Source organism: Carassius carassius, chromosome 15 (genome assembly GCF_963082965.1).
Source record: "Carassius carassius chromosome 15, fCarCar2.1, whole genome shotgun sequence".
NCBI lineage: Eukaryota > Metazoa > Chordata > Actinopteri > Cypriniformes > Cyprinidae > Carassius > Carassius carassius.
Window position 1 is genome coordinate 24,840,080 of NC_081769.1, and position 25,008 is coordinate 24,865,087.

The window sequence follows — 25,008 nt, forward strand, 5'->3', positions numbered from 1 at the left end:
ATTAGGCTGCACGACTGAATTTTGAACTGGTAAACGACAAACTGATCTCAGAACATGTTTGTAAAGCTTTAAATGTTAACTGTTAAAAAGCAATGTTATCAGCTTTTACGACTAAACATTTGCAAACAACATTGTACTGGAGAATCTGCACAAATAAGTCTTAGGGGCCGTTCACATATCGTGCCTAAAAACGCGTGGCGCTTTCTCCTTCTTTCCAAAGCGCTCGGGCAGAAGCGCCCCTGAGGCGTCTGATAAGCAACCATTACGTGCTCTCTCCTTGAAGACGCGGAAATTTCAGCAAAGGATAAATGGATTTGCAGCTCAAAAAATCACGTGCAGTAGCTCTGCTACTAAATTTATTTCAAAATGGAAATCCATATACAACTATGATCAGCTGTTCCTTTCATCTTGATTGAGCTTTTAACGTTGTTACGGGAAAGGATGAAGCTGATTGGTTAGTTCTTGTCACATGACCCGCGATGCGCTTGCAGCATTCTGAAAAGTTGAGATGTTTTTAACTCGATGCGGTGCGGTGTTGGAAATAACGAACTTGAGCGCGCAAAAGACGCGATATGTGAACGTCCCCTTAAACAGTTCAGTAGTGCAGAGTTTACAGGTTACTCTTCTTTTTTGAAGGCTCAAAGTAAAGTACTCCCAGTCTCCCACATCCCGCTAAATGCTGCAGAGACGCTGTTCGGGAAGCACGTGACATAAAACGAGGCCAGCTATTGGCTATTCGCTACTTCTCCGTCTGTACTGGCTGAGTAAAACCTCCGATGGCTCATTACTGCCACACTTTGGTCACCGCAGATTTGAAATATGCACGAAATGAGCCGCTTACGGCAAATAAAAGTTATTTAGCAACGAATCGATGACTAAATTAGTTGACAACTATTTTAATAATCGATTTTTATCGATTAAATCGATTCGTTGTTTCAGCTCTAGTAGCAAGTGCCTTTGGCCTTTCAGTGACAAATGTTTTATAAACAAGGCCCAAGTCGATGCTGAATTTGCACATCGTTTGCTATTAAAACATGGAGCAGTCCCTGTGATAAAAGACCCCATTCATGTAAGTACAATTGCATCAGATTCACATAAGTGAATATATGTTAATGGAAACAACACAAAACATCAGTATTATAGCTCGCTCACGGCACTCCTCCAGTAGCTCGGCTTTTTCTGGAGAGAATCGGAAAGCTGTATTTTACTTTTTAAATATGATAAAATTAAAGACTTTTTGGATATATGAAGGATGCAGTACTACTCTATAGGTACTCAAGATTAACATGAGATTAGGTGAAACTGTGTATGTTATGTACACTTTAATTTGTTTGTATTATTGTTTATTTTATTTATTTATTCCTATTTTTTATTTTGAAGTCTACAGGGGGTGGGACGGGTTGTAAATTTGCACAGTTGCTTTTTGTTTTGTACTACTGTTCCCAGAAGAAAAGACACTGCTGTGTGCAAGACGAAAAGGAACGCTAAATGTGTAGTGTCCAAGTCACCAAGAGACTTCTTTCAAGAATCTTACTCACCTTACTGACATTTGAATGGTAGTGTTAAAGAATTGCAAATTCATGTGATCTGTGATTAGCTGACAGCAGAAGTAGCTAATGGAACCCTTGTTTCTAAATGGGAAAATTATGCAAAACAGGGCATTAGAATAAATCTGGCTTATGCTGTAATAATCTTTGGCTGAACACACCTTTTAAACTATTTGAACAAAAATTAAATGTTTGAGGATTCGACAAAGTAACAGAAAACGAAGAGCAAACAATCCTTTTTTTTCCATGAGCTATGGAATCCCCAAACCATGCAATAATAATGCTGAGGTTGGGGCAACAGATATAGAAAGAGCATGAGGGGAAATACTGCAATGATACAACTCCACTAAACAAAAACAAAAGCAATAAGGCAAGCAAAGGAAGAGGGCAGAGCAAAAATAGCTTTGTGCTACATGGTTCCGGCATGTTACATAAAATCTGAACATCTAAGTTGGATAGACCACAATCACAAAAGGAACTCTGACCTATTCATCTCAAACTCAAGTCATTCCAAAATCTCTGATATCTTTGCACCCGTTCCAAGTTCAGTACCACAGTAAGAACACACATGCATCTACACTAGAAAAAAAGACTGAACTGAAGCCCTGATTCTCTCTGTCCCAGTTAGCACCTACACTGGCCATCCTTCCAAAGAGAGAGAATGAGAAAACAGAGAGAAGAGAATCAGCTCGTTGGTTCAGCCTAGACCCAGAACCTGACATGACCTAGAAATCAAGCTCCACAGATCTGCTCAAGGAACTGCCTTCATGACCTTCCTAATGGGATGACACAGAGCACTTTACCAGCATTATGATGGCCAACAGGAAGCTTCAAACAATTACTTCTGCAAGAATCCCATTTAGATCAAATATAGTTGTTCCTCATTACACTGCACCCACTGACAAATAACATGTTTGTCTACAATGGCTGCATCCCATTGCATAAGTGAAGTGACGTGACATTTAGCCAAGTATGGTGACCCAACTCAGAATTCGTGCTCTGCATTTAACCCATCCGAACTGCACACACACAGAGCAGTGAACACACACCCGGAGCAGTGGGCAGCCATTTATGCTGCGGCGCCCGGGAAGCAGTTCGGGGTTCGATGCCTTGCTCAAGGGCACCTAAGTCGTGGTATTGAGGGTGGAGAGAGCACTGTACATGCACTCCCCCCACCTACAATTCCTGCCGGCCCGAGACTCGAACTCACAACCCTTCGATTGCGAGTCAGACTCTTTAACCTTTAGGCCACGACTTCCCCAAAAGCACAAGAATTGTGCTTTTGACAATAAATAGTGTTAAAATGCACCAAGACTTGCCATGTTATATCAAGATCACACCTTGGTTTCTAGAGCTTAATCAGCGCCGTCAAATGGAACATTTATTCTCAATTATTCAGCATCATTAGTAACAAGAAAAGTATGGCAATAAATACTCACCTCGATTTTCCATTACAGAATCTGAGACTCAAAGATAAATGGATCCTATAATTAAAGCAAAACAAACAAACAAACAAACAAACAGATAATTACATAAGCAGCCAATTCATTTACAGCACCACTCATTACTAATTATTACAGAGATGACATGGCATTAAAATGATTTAATAAAGCAATAAGCCCCAAGAGGCTGTGCATTAGCATTACAGCCAATTTACCAAAGGAAAGGAGTGTCCTTAAGCATAATGTGATTCAAATTCCTTTACATCTGGCAGAATTCAATGTCAGAACTAAATGTTTTATTTAAGTGAAGGTTAATTGACCCAAAAATTATACTACAACACACACACAAGCAAAATAAAATAATTAAAATACAATTTAATAAATAAATAAATGAATTATAAAAATATATATACATATATAAAAAAATAAAATAATAATAATGTGTAACCTTTTTGAGTGCATAAAAGGACACATTTCTCACGAATCACCAATGGGAGCTTCACATCAGAATCTATTCAGAATGAATGGACAAACGTACAATGATGAAGGTCATTGGCGTTGTAAGGGGGCGGTTGTCCGTGGTGCTTCTGTTCGTCTATATTAAAGTGTTCAGAGCAGCAGACAGGGTGCATTCGCTCATCTCCAGGGGTTTCCTGTAATGTAGAAAGAAAACATAAAACTCACTTGAATCTCAAATCCAGGTTCCCTCATCGTCCTTGAAATCTTCACTCCCAGACCCTTTCATATGCTTGAAAGATGCTTGTTATTTCACTTTAAGTTTAATCTTTGAGATTTGCTGGTTCCTGCACTGATTAGTTGCATGTCTCACACCATTAAGGTGGAAAGAACTTCATACAACATATTTAAAAGCAGGTGTCACACCTCCAGGTTGCACAACTGATAGGACAAAAACGTAGCGGTTCAATTAAAATGGCACCAGCGAGACTGAGAAAAGAAAAGCAAGATGATGAGAAGAGGAGCGCAAGTAAAGACTGCAAAGAAAAGACAGGCAATTATCTGAAAGGCATTGATAGAAAGGAAAGATAACACACAAATAAAATGAGTGAATGTCTAACACAGGGATACAAAAAACAGACAGGGCACATCAGACTGTAATGGACTGTCAGTAGAACTGGAGGATGGATGAATGTAGGAGAGAGAGATCGAGACAGAGGAATGCTAATGAATATCTCCAGGGGCATTGATCGATTAAACCGAACACAGACAGACAGTAGCCTAGTCTCATCGCACTTCGACTTCTGCTTCGTCGCAGTGAGAGATAAGAACAGAAGAAGACTGCACGACGTTTACCTGAGCTCAGCTAATGTCATTTGTGCCATATGTCTCATTTTAAAACCAAACCCAAGGTGACACAAAATACAGTCAGTGCCAATCGAAAGCCAGCTAAACTGAAAGAGTCGGGGAAGGGTGGTCATTGGAGAGGCAACTGCATTTACAAGATGAAAAATACAGTAAAAATTAGGGCTGGACGATTAAATCGAAAAGTAATCAAAACCGAAATTCATAACCTCTAACCGACATAATTTTCCCATGTCGGTTATTTTGTTTTTTTAATCCTGTTAACACTTCCCCCTTAAAAGCATACTACCGCGTGTGTATCCCCATGACTCTGCACCGTCCAGTCAGTGGCTTATAGCTAAGCAAAACACGGAGGTGAACGCCGGTTCAACACTCGCGTGAGCGGTGAGCCTTGCGTCTTCACTAAACTTTGTCAGTTGTATTTGTTTCATGGTTTGGACATTCAAGCGATTAGATGCTGGATGTGTATTATTATTTCAAGCTACAATGTTCGCGCAGCTGCATTGTGGCACGAACACTCATATAAACAGTAGCTATGAAGATCGCGCAGGAACACAGAAACTAGTTGTCAGCGCTGTCCTGTGATTTATCATTAAAGTAGCTTAGAATCTCAAAACTTATTACAGCATGTTTGTGTGCAGCGCACATGAAGCACAAGCGCGTGCACAGAGAGCAGCGGTCGGCGGTCGCACTGCGGGTCCCGGTTTGTGTCCGTTCTCGGACTGTTCAGTGTATTTTAACTGTAGAAAAGGTTGTTCCGAGTCGAAACTACGATACAGAAAACTACATCAGTATATCAAAATAAACGTAGCCGTTTTTGTCTTACGTGAACATAAACAGATGAGAAAGAAAACACACGTTCAGTATTTCTGCTTAAAGAGACAACAGCCTAATAAACGCACTGCCTGTCATTAATGTTAAATCAAAGAACAAAAGAAAATCATTCACTGATCTTGACTGAATATATTTAATAACTTTACTTGATTAATCTTTCTTTTATTAAAAACAAAAATATGCAGTATTTTTAAACTTTTAATTACAGTTTCTGTACCTGAAATTTTGTTTAGTTGTATTTATGATATTGCTAATTAATTTGTTTGTTCCTATCTTATTACTGACTGTTTACTTGTCTTTAACACTTTAATATTTGAAATTTATATTAATCTAGTTGTTTTTGCTATGGTATTTTTTAAAGCACAGGCAAAATTCCTCTTGCAGTGTTTTGTAGGCTGCTTATTTTTGCTCATGTTATTCAGCTGCAACAGAATGCTTTGTAAAAATGTTTGACATCTAAATATTTGACTTAATTTTTTTATATTGGATTTTTTATTTTATTAATAATAATAATTAATAGTAATTCATTATATTTATATAGCGCTTTTCTAGGCACTCAAAGCGCTTTACATAGTCAGGGGGTATCTCCTCATCCACCACCAGTGTCCAGCATCCACCTGGATGATGCGACGGCAGCCATATTGCGCCAGAACGCCCACCACACACCAGCTCACTGGTGGAGAGGAGACAGAGTGATGAAGCCAATCTGCGGATATGGGGATTGTTAGGAATCGAAAATAGGAATCGATAAGAATCGGAATCGATAAGCAGAATTGGAATCGATAAAATTCAAATGATACCCAACCCTAATAAGAAATGTAATGAACATAGATAAAATAACTGCTGATAGTCAATCATATTTATAGTACAAACCTTGTCAATGAACTATGAGGGCAAAAAAACAAAACAGAAACTAAAAAATCGTTCATTAATCGTAATCGAGGTAAAATGTTCAATTAATCGAGGTTTTGATTTTAGGCCATAATCGTCCAGCCCTAGTAAAAATGGTTATATTGTGAAATATTATTCTAATTTAATATAGCTGTTTTCAAATTAAAATGCAATTTTTTCCTATAATAGCAAAGATAAGTTTTAGCAGCCATTACTCCAGCCTTCAATGCCACACAATTCTTCAAAAAAAAATTATTCTGATATGCATGTCTGGTGCAGACAAAATAATTCTTATTAACATTTGCGCTATATTATAATTTATTTATTATTTTTAGCATCATTTTTTTTTAAACTTTATTACTATAGGACAGTGTAGAAGTGACAAGAAGCGAAGTTGGGATAGAGAAGGGCGGATAGGGCGGAATCGGGAAAGGTCCTCGAGCCAGGATTCGAACTCGGGACGCCCGTAGCTCAACGGCATTATATGTCGGCATGCTGCCCACAAAGCCAAGTAGTGGCTCCAACAACATTTGCATTGCATAATATTGATGACATTTTATCAGGATTCTTTAAATAAAAAAAAAGTGAAAAAACAAAAAAAAAAAAAACAAACAGGATTTATTTGAAATGCAAATATTTAGCAAAACTCATTACTGAGACTTTTGATCAATTTATCTTTTCTCAATTTTAGCTTTTCTTCCTCAAGTACTAATATTTCTTTCTCCCTGACATTGCCAAACCTCAATTTTTATGTACTTTCTCTGAAACGGCATGTTTATACATCAGAATAAACCATAATATTGAATAAAACACTGCATGTTTTTCCATTCTTTTTCACAAAACTAAAAACAACAACACACAGAAAAATGAGGGATGCACCGATATTCAAATTAATTCATTTTCATGCTAAATGAATTTAGCTGATAACCTCTATGGTCCATAAAGTTTTCTTATGGTTATGTACATGCTCAATTATTAAATCAACCATGCTGCAGTTCTAAAGTTAATATTTAAAGAAAGTTATCAGAGCTCACTGAGGCTCAATTCTGGATGCTGGCATGTCCCCTATGAAACGTGACAGTCAGCTGAAGTTTACAGAATTTGAATCTGTACATTAAGCAGGAAGGAATGCAGTAAACACGAGGCAGGCAGTGCTAGACATAAGCAGCCTATTTCAGCTATGATCATTATTCCCAGCAGCCTCACATTTTTGAGGTTTCAGACTCCAAAATAATCCTAAAACTGTGGTCATCTGTGTTTGCCTCTTCCTCAGGAACTATGATCAAACCTAAAGCACATGCAAAAGAGACGCTTTTCTTCTGGTAATTTAGGCTTTATAAAAAAGGGGGAAGTTTTACATGTACAATTGTGGTTAGATTTAAGAGGCAAAACAAGCTCTTACATCACAACCCTCCTGGTAGTTGGATCATAAAGCTAGCCTTCTCTTATCAGACAGTTCTTTTATGATGCGGAAAAAAAACAAACAAATGTAGCAAAATATAGACTTTCAAGAAAAAGGTGTATTGCTCTTATTGTTGCAGACGTGGACACACTATAAAAAGCTCGTCTGCAGGAAGCCCACACTGGCCCTTATGCAAATCTCATTGTGAACAACATGGTATACCGCTGCGACAATGCAGTGACCAGGCAGCTGGAATACTAATACTGTGCAACAGCTGCATTTTCACAATGTTGAAATTGATCTTTGTAAACCTAATAGTTTCATAACTGTTGTTTTCATTTGTGCTTTTGAAGCATGTCACAATAAGGATTTGAAAGCAGATTTATTTTGGCTTGTACAGGAATTCTTGGTAGGTTTATTGTTGGTTGGTCTCGGAAGCCTTGCATTCCTGTTTTGGACCAAGTGGTTAGCATGTTGTGACTGTGGTATCAGAACCACAGAGTAATACTGACCAAAGCTATGCATAAATCAAACAATCAACCCTTACATGTGGTCGTATCTAGCCAGCCACTGCAACAAACTAGTAACAGTGTTTTAGGTCTCCAAGCCTTGGTATATCTACATCTAATCCACAAGAATCCAGAAAAACCTGTGGTCTACTTTGAAACCGTATACTCCCATTCTATATTTTTTGCAGCGTGTATACTGTGCACTGTATGCTAATTTTCTGTACACAAGGAACATCTACTTTACCTAATCTACTATATTTGCCTAGGCTATATGTACAGATCACATTACTTCAGACACTGTATTCCATAATGCAAAACACTCTCTTCATTGCAGTGTCAAGAAAGACCAGAATATAATCAACAGCAATTTTGGATATCATGAGCCATTATTTGATCGAACTGCTAGAACTGAAAACATTTTTACAAAAGACTGGATTACATACAGCGATTGACTAATAAAGCGGTTTTTTTTATAACGTAAATTTATAGCTGATAGAGGCTAATGAAGTTATCCAAATTGTCCATAAGTTTCTATTCAATGTTCTCTAAAATTAATAATAAAACACACACACAAAATACCTTTAAAATGTCACAAGGAGACATCAAGGATATTTGGTTATTTTAGACAGCAGTGTTATTAAATTATATTTTTATAGATTAAATTAGTTTTTACTTTTTCTTATCATTATTTGATCAAACTGCCAGAACTGTAAACATTTCTACATAAAATTGAATAAAAAAATAAATTAAAAAAATTGTAATAGTGGCAGATACACCGATGATTGTTTTCATGTTATGTTTGATAAGTGACAAACAGACAAATAAATTAACAATTTAACACTTCTGTGTAAATTATTAAAATTAAAAATGTTTTATAAAAAAATATATACTTTAAATACCTTAAGTACATTTAGGCATCACACAGCATATTATGTTATGGATTTGAGACAATGTTATTAAATCAATTTTAAAGATTAATGTTAAGTGATAGAGAATGGAAAAACTTATCCCAAAATGGAAAAATTAGCATGCACAATTGACATACATCCAATAATCAACCAATAAAAATACAAGTAAAAATAAATAAACATTACTTTCTGAAACAACTCATAAATGTAAGCCATTCACTGATTTTGACATTCATTTTAATGAGGTGTGTAGCATAATATGTTTGAAACATTTCTCATTGCATATTGCATGCTATTTCAGATACTTCTCACATTTGATTAGAAGAAATGCTGCTGCTGTGGCTTCATGCTGATGGGAATATGTGCTGGATGGGCAAAAGAGCCGAGGGGATGAATTAGAGACACTTCAGTGCCAAAGGGAAGCAGATGTGTGTGTCTCAGATAAATCCGTTCTCACACCCCTGAACCAGAAGCATCAACGGCACTGAGTCACACTGTAAACTGGAACAATGTGCACGGTACTTCCATAAAAGGGGAGAAATGCATGTATGCATGCAGCATTCAAGTGTGTAGTGTTTATGAGATGAATGTGTGTATCAAAGCCAATATAATAACACTGGAATAGAAAGTGAGCATGTTGTCATATTTGAAAATGCAAAGAGAGTGTCACCTCAAGAACCTGACACTTGGCAATACCTAACACATGCTAATCCCTAACACACACACACCTATCATCGCAGCCTCCCTCAGGACATGAAGTGTGAAAAAAGGAAGTAACTGGCCTATTTCTTCTTTGGGTGCTTAACTCCTCAGCCTCCGTCGTGCACTATTTAGGATGTGCACTCACAGAACTAAAATCCTTCATTCTGTAAATTACACATGGCAAAATTAGTGTGCTACCAAACTTTTCAGGTGCTGACCCATAAAAGCAAAATAAAATAATAAAAACCAGATATAGATGGAAACATTATTAAAACAATCTCTTAAGAAAAATGTCATATGACTTTGCAAGGTACTTAATTTCGCACAACACTAACTGTAAACATCTCTTACCATTAAATTCAATCACCAAGCAAAAAATCTCTGGAGGAGAAATAGAACAGATGTGCACACTATTATTGCATCTTCTGCATGTCTCTGACGTCTCGCTCTCCTTCAGAACCCCTATATGTGAACGCCAAGGCAAGTCCACACTCTAAACAAAACAAAAATCTTGAGCCAGAAACAAAAAAAAAGCTCTTCATTTGGTCAAAAATAAGGCAAAATATACATCGTACAAGCTCACAGACAATTTTTTTCTCTTTGGAGAAAATCGCAGATGCTCGTAGGCTCATACCGTATCCTGACCTCCCGATAATTTTCAAACATGCAAAAATAAATAAGTAAAAAAAAATATATATAAATATATAATTTTTTTTGCATGTTTGAATATATGTATATATATATATATATATATATATATACACATACAGTACAGGCCAAAAGTTTGGACACACCTTCTCATTCAAAGAGTTTTCTTTATTTTAATGACTATGAAAATTGTAGATTCACACTGAAGGCATCAAAACTATGAATTAACACATGTGGAATTATATATGGAATTATATACATAACAAAAAAGTGTGAAACAACTGAAAATATGACATATTCTAGGTTCTTCAAAGTAGCCACCTTTTGCTTTGATTACTGCTTTGCACACTCTTGGCATTCTCTTGATGAGCTTCAAGAGGTAGTCACCTGAAATGGTCTTCCAACAGTCTTGAAGGAGTTCCCCGAGAGATGCTTAGCACTTGTTGGCCCTTTTGCCTTCTGTCTGCGGTCCAGCTCACCCCTAAACCATCTCGATTGGGTTCAGGTCCGGTGACTGCGGAGGCCAGGTCATCTGGCGCAGCACCCCATCACTCTGCTTCTTGGTCAAATAGCCCTTGATGCCTTCAGTGTGACTCTACAATTTTCATAGTCATGAAAATAAAGAAAACTCTTTGAATGAGAAGGTGTGTCCAAACTTTTGGTCTGTACTGTATGTATATATATTTTTTTTTAATCGTTAAAATTCGTGGCATATGTGTGGTTGAATGAGACAATTTGGCGATCCATCTGAAGTTGACCAATCAGATGACAAAACCCACATACTATGTATATAAATAATCTATATAGTAATTTTAGTTAATTATAAAGCTCTATTTTTAGTAAAATAGAGCTGTTCAGCTTTATGAATGAATATACCTGTTGTATTTCAGATATAGCCTTCTCACCTCGAGTTGTTTATAAAAAACAGAAAGTCCATGCTTTTTGAACGTCAAAAGCCATAGCTGCCACAAAGAAAACTATTTCATCCTCAGAATCCAAATTTTTATGAATGGTGCGAAATGTAATGCTTACGTCAGAGTTTGTAAAGTCTTAGTAAATTCGTGTCGTGTGTGAATGCCTCCATATGATTTTCGGATAAACTCAATCGTTACATGTGTGTGGGCTCACAACGTTCTGACCTTCAGAATCGCACCGTGTACACCCGCCTTTAGTAGACTGGAGCTTTCAAACTTAAGACAAGGAAAGTAAAATAACATTTCATGAATCATTGAGATTAATCACAAATTATAACAATCTGTTGACATATGAGATGCAAAAAAAGTGTGAATGTGAAAAAGTTAGTATATTCTAAATATTTTACATATATTTAGAATATGTCTACAGTAAAAAGGAGTTCATATCTTGAATACATAGAGCTACCTTTACATTTTAAAAAGGGCGTTCCCTTGCTAAAGGACCATCAATAAGGGATACCAATAAGTCATCCATTATAAATAAGACAATACATAAGAAACAGCAAAAAGGAGGGCAATAGATTTAACACTGCATTTTTTTTTTTTTTACTTAAAATGGTGAAATGCTCCTAAAATAGATGTGAGATAGAGATGTGATGCAAAATGCAACGATCCAAGACTTAGGTCAGAACGTGGATGGCAGCAGGAGAGGTTTTTATGTAGAATTTTGTCAAAAACATCCAAAAATACACCATACCCAAATCAAAAATTTAGATAAATTAAACTTCACAGGTCAAATATTGAGTTGTTGGACCCAATCTAAAAATCTCTGATGTCCCTTAATGACTAAAATAATGAAACCATAATAGAAATTGTATCAGAGCAGATGGCATGCTCAAACACATCCCCGAAGCTCACTGTTAAAAGAGTGACACTACAGCACCACCCTCGCATGTACAAAACTAGGCCTACAACTTGACTGCCTAAGAATAGCTTAGCACACATAAAAGTGGGTTTAGTGTCCTACATCAAGCTGCCTGAAGTACCACACGGTTGATTCTCCAAACACAAGTGACAGAAAAGAAGAAAGGATGACAGAAAGTAGAGTCCTCTTCTATAAACAGAACTTTCAAATCGAAGGACGAGATCTTCAACTGGATGTGCTGATTCAATTACGTAGCACGGAAATGGGAGCAGCTGGTACGCTTGTGTGATCTTTAAATAGCATCCCACCTCTGCGCATTCAGGCTTGCTTGTGTGTTTAGGTTTGGGCAGAGACAGCCAGAAAATTCATTACATGCACTGGAGGTCAACAGAGAGGTTCAATTTCACAAACTTTTGCCAATTACGGGGGGAAGACAGTATCTACGGTGAACTTCCAATCTACCAATATAACTCAAATGCAATCTTACTGTAATTTAAAAATGATCTAGAAGTTGGCCTACCTCTCTAGCAGAGACCTCAACCAGAATGTAAGAGCTCCATTTAGGGAACTATAAAGCGAGACCTTTAGTTCCTACCTCCAGACCGCAGATCACATCCCCGGCTCCCTTCAGAATGGCTTGACGGTGCTGTACGTTCCCATTCCGAACCGGCTGTACGTCATTGCCACGCCTGCCCCAGAAAAGCATTGCTCACCCCAGGGACCTGTGGCCCATTTTCCAAGCAGCCCAAAACGCTGGTCCGAACCAAACTCCAGAATTTCTCACATTGAATATTGTAGATTGCCTGGGAAACTAACGACACGCAAACCTTGACTGAGTCATGCTTCATGGAAGGGATGCCAATCCTTGTTTCCTAATAAAATTCTGTTTTATAGAGTTGTGTGAAAAGCACTCTCCATTTCCCGCCACTGAAGTAAGCGGGTGTCTGAAATTGGATTTAGTGGGATGAGATCTCCTGGACACAAACTAACTCAATTAATACTGGATGATGTTTAGGTGGTAGAAAAGCTCAAAGTGCCACACACTCTCATGGTAATTTGTAACTAATTTTAAATTTTTGTGGCTAATTCGTATGAATTTGTGTGATCTCATCTGTACGTTTTCATACGATCTTCTTATGGCTCACTGACAGTTAGGTTTAGGTGGACTTTCATGCTTCCATTTTTTCCTTAATTTTCATTTCTGAATGAATCACTTATATATTCAAACAAAATAATCACATCACCACTGGATAGCTGGCCAATCAGAGCACACCTCACTTTTCAGACCAATGAGCTTAGTAAAAAACGACCCATTTCAGAAAGATGGGGCATAAAGGATAAACAATAATTTACAGTATGTGGAAAATAAATTGTTTTTAACCTTAAACCACATAAACATCTCATTACACCAAATACACTTCATTACATTAAATAATGTTCTTTTTAGCAACATCATATGACACCTTTAAATAAGCAGAACATACAGTAAAATGCACTATAAAACTATTTATAGACAATCTATTATAAAATATTTTATTATGAAGCAACAAAGCACTGAAGTAAACTAAAATTACTAAATTTTTATTTATTGTTAAATCAAAGTTATTGTAAAGAAAACACAACATTTCATACTGAAGGTTCTTGCTTTGCTTAGTGTCTCTGCATCAATAAAAATCTAAAACCCTGATATGTTCACTAAAGCACTTGTCAGCATTTGTGTCGCGTTGTGAGTAAAATAAGACAATCTGCAACCACACAGAGCAACCACACAGAGCAACAAAGATAATTCTTCAAATTAAACAGCTAAACAAGTGTCCTTCACCCTACCTTGCGACCGCCAATCCATCTCAATCTTTCACTAGGGCACAAGAGAAATTAGAGCTTCACTGAAGCAATGAATGAGTGATGAATGATGGAGCTCCGAGCGGATCAATTCCTCAAAACGACTCCTACACAAACAAATTAGATGCTCTCGGGATGAAATTTTCTTCTATGTTACACAAGCTTACGAGATCAGTCTTTGCATGTGATAAGATCAGACACCGGCTCTGGTAAACGGTTGCGATAGATTTTGAGTAACAATAGAGGAAGAAAAAAAAAACATGCGGTAGATGCGAAATGCTCACTGCGAGTGGAGTGGAGTGGAGGCGCGTGCTCCTGATCGCTCGGATTTCAAATGGACCTGAAAATGAGCGGTGATACATTCTGAAACCACGGAGTAATGTCTATCAAATTAAAACGAGGGTCTTCGGTCTCCATATATTTTCCGTTGGGAAAAATCCCGTAAACAAATACAGATTCGTGGAAGCACAGCTCTCGTGCAATGCTGAAAAGTCAACTGATCATCCTAACTGCAAATATTTTCACGTGTTCTAGGTTCACCGATCTTATCAGTACTAAATGCCAGATTAAAGGAAAAATGCTGTTCGTAGTGGTTATTACAAACACTGCACGCATGCAATTGGGAAAAAAACGGAGCGCAAGCATGAGAGATTCTGCGGAGCATCAAGATGAGCGCCGTTACAACTTTGAGCACAATGACTGATGCGGTGTTTTTTTCACATATTACTAAAACATAACATACACGTTTGACTGTGCGTATTAGGGGAATGCATTTGACGAAAATAATTTTTTATGTGCATAACAATTACAAAAGCTGAGGTTTGCACTGCAGCAACTTTATTTCCAATGCGATTCACCTGCGCATGCATAATCTGGTTAATAGGTAACGTCGCTTACCTTCCCCTATTACGTCTGTTGCACTGGCCCTCCTCTTCCCCCGTCTAGTTTCACTTCATGTATACGACAACACGGATACTTTTTCATTACTCTCTTTTTCCAACCCCGATTGAAACTTTTCCCAAAATTTCCGGAAATCACAGGACAGGAAGTATGGTAATTGTAGTTTTCAGTTTAAAAAACCTCGGCCCGCTTCCATTGTCTGCATCAACGTAATTGACTTCATTACCCATGAGGCGCTGCAGGGGAAACGAAACACTGCAACTCACGCTCTCTTTATGGCTTTGTATGCATGCTTGTGGATTTGTATTGTTATGAATTGTTCTAAAATATGTTTCGCTACGCAATACCTTATCGCTCAAGTTTATGAATATATCGGAATTGAAGCCGATGCGAAATATTTAAAAAATAAAGTTTAGCAACATCAATAAACTGAAATGGGATTTTTTCCCCCCTAATACTTCAGCTTAAGTTTTTATCTGTATGTACTACTTATTGGGCTATGACTTAGCTTACAAGGAGGTAGAAATTAGCCTACTGAACGGTGCAACCATTTTAATGGTCAAAAGAATAGGCTAGATATAGATGTAAGGGACATTTATCTTGATGAATATCACTGTCTTAAATTTAAGATGGGTCAAGATATAATAAACAGAGTAAAATATAACAACAGTCTGTGGCTGTAAAAAATATACAAAAAAACTGATACATGCATAGACAGACTTATTGTACTACATTATATGTATCTCAAAACAAAACATCTACTATATTGGTTATGTTACACATATTGCATACTCACAAAATGTCTCACATTTAGCAATACTCACAAAACTGTTTACAGATCTAAGTGAACGATCCATTTTGTCTATGGATGTGGCATCCTTTTGTCTTACAAATAACATGTAATAAACCATGAAGTAAATATATAAAACTAAGCTTTTTATAATATTCTAATAGTTTTGTGTAGTGTTTGGTGGATGTTTTTTTTTCTATCCCAGTGGAAAAGCACTCCTTTGAGTTAAAACAGTTATGTAAGATTAGTATAGTATAGTTTGCCTAAAAACTATATATTAAAAAATTCTACAGATCTGTACAAATCAAAAAAAAAATTTACTTTAAAGAACATGTCATAGAAAAATAGCCAGAGGCCTGTTAAAAAAGGATGGAAAATCATAATTTTCATCTGCATGTGACTAAAATAGGTCATAATCATGCAACAGGCTTAAATATGCAATGTCACACCAGTGACTGGACTTGTGAACTTTTCAACCTGTAATGTATAGGGTGGTGAGTCAGTGGAAATTGTATAGTGAGATAACCTTAGTAGTTGAAGTGGTCAGATGGGTCAAAGGGAGGCTGAAACCACATGACTCCATAAGTGCTTCATGCAATGTCTTCATGTATTAACTAGAATTTCTCTTACATGTAGACTCTACTGTATGCCCAGAAATGCCATTTTTAGGAGCTTGCGCTTACTTTTACAAAATTCTCTAAGTGTCATTGTAGTTGTAAAACAATAACAACAAATGTAGCTGAAAACCACTCTTAAAATGCAAAGGTTCAATACTGGTAGTAATGTCTGTGCTTTTCAGATTTTAAAAGTCACAACTAATTAGGATTGAATATCTACTGACATCCCAAGGTTTTATTTAACACAGCATAGAACTAACATTTAACTACACCAAAATTAAAAGATTATAGGTTTGTCATGTAAGTGTTGTCATTTAAAAGTAATTCCTGTTGGGAATTGATAGTAACAGAATACTGCCACCCAGTGGAACTCTAGAGAAGTGCTAATGGAGGCTTTTTTTTGCATTTATTTTTTCTTTTCTGCTTTTGACACCCGTTTGTCTTGTGCAAATGTAAATTAGAAAAGTAAAGTAAAAAAGATGATGAGTTTATGACAGTCATACTATTTTTAGATAGAGTAGGCCTACGATAAAAGAATAACCTATTGTGGAACGTTAGAATCTTGTACACTCTCAGAAAAGAAAGTACATAATTGTACCTTTAGGGGTACAATGGCTTGTCACTGGGGCTGGGGGTACAAATTTGTACCCTTGTGATTTGTACCTTAAGAGACCAGTTTTGTACCCGTGGTGGCAATTTACGATTAACGGTACAAAAATGGACCCTTCAAAAAGGGTACAAAATTGGCTTCGACAGGGTAAGAATCCTTGATATGAAATATACATATATATAATTTACACACACCCACACACACACACACACACACACACCTGCTAAATTAAAATCAGAATTTATTCAATCCTTTTCATTTTCACATTTCATTTTAAACAATGTCTAACTGTGACATATAAAATATCATCTACTGAGTAAGTGTATTTAACACCCCTGGGGTTGTTTTAAGTGTAATTAAGTCCTCTTTTCAGTGCAAACAAAAATAAATGTTAATTATTATGTTAAAAATAAAGTTAATGTACAAGATTAGACATACAACCAAGAGTCTTGAGACAGATGTATAAATTTCAACATTTATTGAACAAATGGGCAAATTGGCAACTTTAAAGCATATACCAGATGTGTAGAGGTTAATTAGTTACATTCATTAAGTGTTGCTAAGAAACATAAAATAGTTAATAAAACACAACATTGTTGAACAAGTCACTTTCACACGCAGCCCGGCACGTCACCTGTAGGAGAAAAACATACAATCCGTGGCGACGGTTTTGCAAACCGTCCCATCGGTTTATAAACTGTACTCAAGAATTCTTAAACTGTTCCCTCGGCTTAACAAACCGTGCCGGTTTATGAACTGACAGGACGGATTGCAAATCGTCGCCACAGACTGTATTTTTTTCTCCTACAAGTGACGTGCCGGGCTGCGCGTACTTTCACGATACTTGCATAAACGTAACGTTAATTGTCTTAAAGGGTTAGTTCACCCAGATAGCAAAATTATGTAATTAATAACTTACCCTCATGTTGTTTCAAACCCGTAAGACCTCCGTTTATCTTTGGAACACAGTTTAAGATATTTTAGATTTAGCCCAAGAGCTCTCAGTCCCTCCATTGAAGCTGTGTGTACGGTATACTGTCCATGTCCAGAAAGGTAAGAAAAACATCATCAAAGTAGTCCATGTGACATCAGAGGGTCGGTTAGAATTTTTGAAGCATCAAAAATACATTTTGGTCCAAAAATAGCAAAAACGACGACTTTATTCAGCATTGTCTTCTCTTCCCTGTCTGTTGTGAGAGAGAGTTCAAAACAAAGCAGTCTGGATATCCAGTTCGCGAACGAATCATTCAGTCCACCAAATCGAACTGAATCGTTTGAAACAGTTCGCGTCTCTAATACGCATTAATCCACAAATGACTTAAGCTGTTAACTTTTTTAATGTGGCTGACACTCCCTCTGAGTTCAAACAAACCAATATCCCGGAGTAATTCATTTACTCAAACAGTACACTGACTGAACTGCTGTGAAGAGAGAACTGAAGATGAACACAAGCCGAGGCAGAGCAACAACTTACTGCGTGATGGAGCCTAGAAAATATCCCTTAAATTCAAGATATGGAGCAAAATTCCCGTTTGAAATTTTGTCTCATTTTTTCATCACATAGTTAAGAAATATCACACAAGCTGTAGGCTGCAAATGTGATCCTCATCTTATACAACAGTTCATTAAGAAGTTAATATTGTGTTATTTTAGACACAATGTTGTCTGTTTTGCTCAATTTTACCAACCAACATATAAAGATAAATCAGAAGTGTTCATCCCCGACCAACCCACAGCGGCATTTCATTTCTTAATCCACATTCTGAACTAATTTGCCGCGTTGAACCATTGGCAAATGCATTGGGTTTGAAGTGGCGCTGCACAGACCGATCGTTCTATGACATCAAAGTACAGTCGTGGCCAAAAGTTTTGAGAATTACATAAATATTAGTTTTCAAAAAGTTTGCTGCTAAACTGCTTTTAGATCTTTGTTTCAGTTGTTTCTGTGATGTACTGAAATATAATTACAAGCACTTCATACCTTTCAAAGGCTTTTATCGACAATTACATGACATTTATGCAAAGAGTCAGTATTTGCAGTGTTGGCCCTTCTTTTTCAGGACCTCTGCAATTCGACTGGGCATGCTCTCAATCAACTTTTGGGCAAATCCTGACTGATAGCAACCCATTCTTTAATAATCACTTCTTGGAGTTTGTCAGAATTAGTGGGTTTTTGTTTGTCCACCCGCCTCTTGAGGATTGACCACAAGTTCTCAATGGGATTAAGATCTGGGGAGTTTCCAGGCCATGGACCCAAAATTTCAACATTGTGGTCCCCGAGCCACTTAGTTCTCACTTTTGTCTTATGGCACGGTGCTCCATCGTGCTGGAAAATGCATTGTTCTTCACCAAACTGTTGTTGGATTGTTGGAAGAAGTTGCTGTTGGAGGGTGTTTTGGTACCATTCTTTATTGATGGCTGTGTTTTTGGGCAGAATCGTGAGTGAGCCCACTCCCTTGGATGAGAAGCAACCCCACACATGAATGGTGTCAGGATGCTTTACTGTTGGCATGACACAGGACTGATGGTAGCGCTCACCTTTTCTTCTCCGGACAAGCCTTTTTCCAGATGCCCCAAACAATCGGAAAGGGGCTTCATCGGAGAATATGACTTTGCCCCAGTCCTCAGCAGTCCATTCACCATACTTTCTGCAGAAGATCAATCTGTCCCTGATGTTTTTTTTGGAGAGAAGTGGCTTCTTTGCTGCCCTTCTTGACACCAGGCCTTCTTCCAAAAGTCTTGGCCTCACTGTGTGTGCAGATGCGCTCACACCTGCCTGCTGCCATTCCTGAGCAAGCTCTGCACTGGTGGCACTCCGATCCTGCAGCTGAATCCTCTTTAGGAGACGATCCTGGCACTTGCTGGACTTTCTTGGACGCCCTGAAGCCTTCTTTACAAGAATTGAACCTCTTTCCTTGAAGTTCTTGATGATCCTATAAATTGTTGATTTAGGTGCAATCTTAGTAGCCACAATATCCTTGCCTGTGAAGCCATTTTTATACAACGCAATGATGGCTGCACGCGTTTCTTTGCAGGTCACCATGGTTAACAATGGAAGAACAATGATTTCAAGCATCACCCTCCTTTTAACATGTCAAGTCTGCCATTCTAACCCAATCAGCCTGACATAATGATCTCCAGCCTTGTGCTCGTCAACATTCTCACCTGAGTTAACAAGACGATTACTGAAATGATCTCAGCAGGTCTTTTAATGACAGCAATGAAATGCAGTGGAAAGGTTTTTTTGGGATTAAGTTAATCCCAGAGAAGAGCGAGAAAAGTTTTCTCTTCTTAAGAGAATGCGTAACAAATACATTCTTTATTAGCCAAGAGAAAACAGTAGGAAAAAATGGGAAATGCAGAAGTTGTATACATTTTTCTTTTTTAGTGTGTAATTTTATTCGTAAATAAGCCTGAGTACTTTCTGAACATTTTGTATTTTTGTTTTTAATATTCACGTGTAAATAAAAGAGAAGTACTTATGTACATTGTTAATTTTTTTTATGCAGCTTTTACATTTTTTTAACAAAACATTCTTTTAAGTTTCAGTGTTTTTGATGTTCAAAAACATCAGTTTGAGCCCAGCGCTGCCTCCATGTGTTCTGGGGTCTTCAGGAGGTCAATCTCATGGTGAATGGCCAGCAGCTCCTCTTGGAGGACAATGCGGTGGACAGTGGAACGAGGCATGTCAAACACTCTGGAGACCACTCTGTATGATGTACCACACGCCAGCCAGAATAGAAACACCAGGGTCTCAATTGTAGCACCCCATCCTTGTTGCCGTTCTCTTCTCAGAAGATCTAGCAGCACTGTCAGGGCCTCCCTGCTCAGCCGAAAATCAGCCCGTGTGTCACCATCATTGAAAAACCTTTCCAGCACTGGGACATTAAGGTTTATCCTGCAGTACAGGGGTCTGGTCTGATTTAGGGGCAGAAGGAAAAAATAAATAGTTTAGAGTTGTGAGAAAGTAAATAGTAGAAGAAATATTGAGATACTTTAGGATACTACTTTTAGTAACTACTAATAACACATTGAGGAAATGTACTAGTCATATTTAAAACCTTAGTTAAAGGGATAGTTCACCCAAAATTTTTAATTCAGTCATCATTTTAACCCTTATTGACAACCATAGTATACCGTGTATTTTGTATTTTACTTCACGTTTTTAAATATATATATATAAAAATTTAAAGTTGCCTACTTAATGTACTGCTGGGTAGTTTAATGTAATGTACTTAACGAATGTGCTTTGTTAAAGTCCCCCACTGGTCATTTTAGCAAAAACGACTTGTTTTTGCTAATTGTTGCTAACAGCTGCAAACCATATCAGAGGCTACATCTGAAGGACTCAGACCGGCCATACAGAGCACTGAACATTGAGCTGAACAAAAGTGCTCTATTTGTTTTCATTTACTCAGTTTTATCTTTATGGTTACGTAACTGCCTAAAATCAGGGTTGCAAACCTTTCTAAATAAGTTCACCATGGTCAAGACGATAAACTATTTTAAAAGCGCAACTTAGTAAGATATCAGTCAGCATTTGAGCCGCTATTATGTGTGTGTGTGTGTGTGGGGGGGGGGGGGTTGTTTTCGTATCATTACATTATTCAAGTCAGTTCAAAGGCAATACATGCATTTAAGTTGTAATTCGGCAAGAACACAGCAAACAGTGGAACGTACCTGTCCTCGGTCTCGGCTAAGCCTGAGATACATCACCCGGCGCCGCCGTGGGTGAAACATTCCCCCCATCTCCTCCATTAAAACATAAAATATAAAAACAAATATTAATAATGCTGGCTCCATACCTTTTCTAAATGTGCCAGGATGTCAGCTCTCCTCTCACCGTTGCTATGCGACAGAGCACTAATCGGAAACACCAGATGGTGGAATTAGGAAATCATGCGAAGGCGGAGCATGTCACGCACTTCGGAGGGCACTTCGTGCACTTCGGAGACCTGGTCTTCAAAGTCCGTGGCCTTCGAAGTGCGTACACTCAACTTTGGGACACAGCTAGCATCAGTCAGCCTGATCTAAATCCAACATGGCTGCCAGTGGTGGAGAACATTCAGATTTTGAGGGAGGTAATTATATATTAAACTTACTTTTCTTTTGGAAAAAATTTTTTTATTACTGCTAACATTTATTCTGAACATTTTCTTAGGGTGCTGAAGAAAAAAATTGAGTCATATGTTGTTTATGTTGTTATTTAGCACGTTTTGAAATGTATGTGACTCCTGAGTCACGTTGCCTGTTTAGGGTATAAAAAAGAGAGTATTGAGTAGGCTATATTGAGAATATACGTAACATTACACTAAATTTAAATGGTTGTAATTTAAGAATGTTTTGGAATATAGACATAAGTTTTGTCTTGTTTTTTTAAATATTTCTCTAAATATTTTATATAAATATATATTTTACAAAATAATTTTTACTCTAAAATTACTATCAAATCAAAGTCATATGTCTAACCAGTTTGTGTTCTAAATTTTAATTTGATATCACAAAATGTAACTTCCCATGAGATTCTTAGGCGTTGTACCAAAAATAGCCACTGGGTGTTTTTTTTATGCATTCTCCTGTATCAAATTTATACATTTCAGTCTCAATGTCAAAAAACATTTGGCAGATGGGACCGTGAGACTCAGAACCTTCCGATGATATGTGTTTTGTCAAGATTAGAAAAGCTTTTTTTATAAAGTAGTTCAAATAAATTGTGTAATTCAAAACCTGACACCACCCACTAGGTGAGGAGCTTGGTAAAAGAAATTAACCCCATAACTGTCACTGTCCCACCTGTGGGACGCTTGGCACTCTTTTTTGTTGTTGTCTTTGTCTCTATAAAATCTTTTAGTAATCATCATAAATCATATATCATTTGAAAGCTTAGAAGTCCAAGATTCATCCTGTGAAAACCATTTTGGAATCGGACATTTCATGCTTTTTTATGGTACTTTAAAATCTAATGGTGGTCACCTCCCCCTTAGTGGGCAGGGTCAAGTGTCATAAAACATAATGCATTATGGTCTTCTAGAACCAAAACTTTTTATAATCTTGGCAACAAACATATCATTGGAAAGGTCTGAGTCTCATGATTTCATATTTGGTGGTTATTTGTTAAAATTCACAAAGAAAGCTAGAGAAAAAATTTTCAAGCAAAATTCAAAATAGTTTTGATGACTCCCAGTGGCTGTGTGTGGTATGACGCCCTAAATAAAATCTCACAGGAACCTAAATCTTTTTCATATCAACTTCAAATTTGTAACATAACATATTTAGACACAAGGCTTTATTTTTTTTAACAATTTTAGAGTAAAACCTGTTATGTAAAATATTTATAATAAATAAAATAAAATAAAAGTAATATAGCGCATATTATTTACAGTCAATTTAAACTTCTATAACTTTTTGATCCTTCAATGTTTTGAAAAAATTCCACTTTTGCCAAAATCTGTTAATTTTCTTCATTCAGAGACCAACCTTAGGTTTATATTCCAAAGTGTTCATAAATTACAGCAATTTAAGTTTGGGCAGTGCACTTTAATGCCCATTTAAAAAATGGGGGGTAACAGAGTACCATTTTTATGGTAAAGCAAGGTCCGATTTCAAAATGGTTTTCACAGGCTGAATCTTGAGTTCGTAATCTTTCGAATGATATATAATTTTTCAACATTACATCAGGTAAAGTATAGGATATAATTGTTTTAAGCATGCAGTGGCAAGTAGGCCAGTAACAGTTAACAGATTAATGACTTGGTCCTTTTTTATACCCTAATCAGGTAACGTGAACTGGGAGTCACAACTCATAAAATCCAAAATATATCAAATATTTCAAAAATTATTTTGGATATGTTTTACTTAAGCTCAGATGATATAAAAAATTACATGAAAATATTTTTTGCTTATCATTTTCCACTCTTGCCTGTTTAAGGGTTAATCATTAAAGGGGTGGTTCGGGATTTTTGACATCGGACCTCATTTTTAGGTCAGCCTGGTTGTTATTCATCAGTGGAGACATTTTTTTTTTAAATTATCCAGTCCTTATATTTGGATAGTTGGCCGATGCTAGGCTAGCGCGAGTCAATGGGTATATGTTAGCCAGCCATTAAAAACCGTTTTACCCACTCCACAGTGCACCAAACGCAAATCAATTATAACACTAGACTATCGATGCAAATGTCCGTTGAGAGAATAATGTTAGAAATCAAACTTACCTTTCATCTCAATGATCCTAAAGGAACTAGTTTCTCAGCCGCTGCGGAATTTTACTTTGCTCCGGTTAGTAATGATCAGTGTACCAGCGGCAGGTAAATACACTTGCGTCATGTGTGGACCGGCTCACTCGGTTGCCTAGGTAATCAATATCACTCCGCTGCTGCTGTCGACAAGGCTTATGATTACAGGGAACAAATTATAACTAATGCAATGTGATGAAAGGTAAGTTTGATTTCTAACATTATTCTATCAACGGACATTTGCATCGATAGTCTAGTGTTATAATTGATTTGCGTTTGGTGCACTGTGGAGCGGGTAAAACGGCTGGCTAACATATACCCGTTGACTCGCGCTAGCCTAGCATCGGCTATCTATCCAAATATAAAGACTGGATCATTTTTTTTTAAAAATGTCTCCACTGATGAATAACAACCAGGCTGACTTAAAAATGAGGTCCGATGTCAAAAATCCCGAACCACCCCTTTAAGACATTTACCACCACCTACTGGGAGTTTTAGTTTATTATTTAGAGTATCTTTTCATTAACGAAATAATTTAATATTTTCATAGTAATAATCAAATTAATAAAATAATTATTAAAGTTATAGTTCACCAAACCAAAAATGACAATTCTGTCAGCATTTACTATGTACATGGTCCAAAAAATTTATTTATATGTAATAAATTCTATCAAAACAAAATATTTCTTGCTGAACCAACTTTTTGTAATCTCTGTTTGATGCTTTGCACAACAATGACTTTAAATGATCTTTTCAGAGTAATTTCTCCACATTTGATGTGCGATTAATTCGATTATTAATCACCACATCATGTAATTAATTAGGTTAAACATTTTAATCGCTTACCACCACTACATGTAAAATATAGTGTGGAAATAAATGAGGGGAAACCACTGTGCTATCGCTTATGTTTAAGGGAGCTTTCCTGATAAATTTCTTACAGATAGGATATTTAATTTACTGATGGTAAAAGAA

At 37.0% G+C, this 25,008-nt stretch overlaps 1 protein-coding gene across 3 annotated transcripts in view; it reads right to left on the minus strand.

The window, feature by feature from the left end:
* The window catches only part of phactr4b (phosphatase and actin regulator 4b), a 47,768-nt gene extending 32,861 nt beyond the window's left edge, over positions 1–14,907 (minus strand). For 2 of the 3 annotated variants that reach the window (XM_059568175.1, XM_059568176.1), the window contains exons 1-3: positions 13,870–14,542; positions 3,528–3,642; positions 2,987–3,031 (exon numbers count right to left, since the gene is read on the minus strand). In XM_059568175.1, the coding sequence (XP_059424158.1) occupies positions 2,987–2,999 (13 nt within the window). In that variant the 5' untranslated portion in view covers positions 3,000–3,031; positions 3,528–3,642; positions 13,870–14,542. Of the gene's footprint in view, positions 1–2,986; positions 3,032–3,527; positions 3,643–13,869; positions 14,543–14,781 lie in introns of those variants that run through there. The other variant, XM_059568174.1, reaches the window with a different exon arrangement.
* Positions 14,908–25,008: the final 10,101 nt, after the last annotated feature.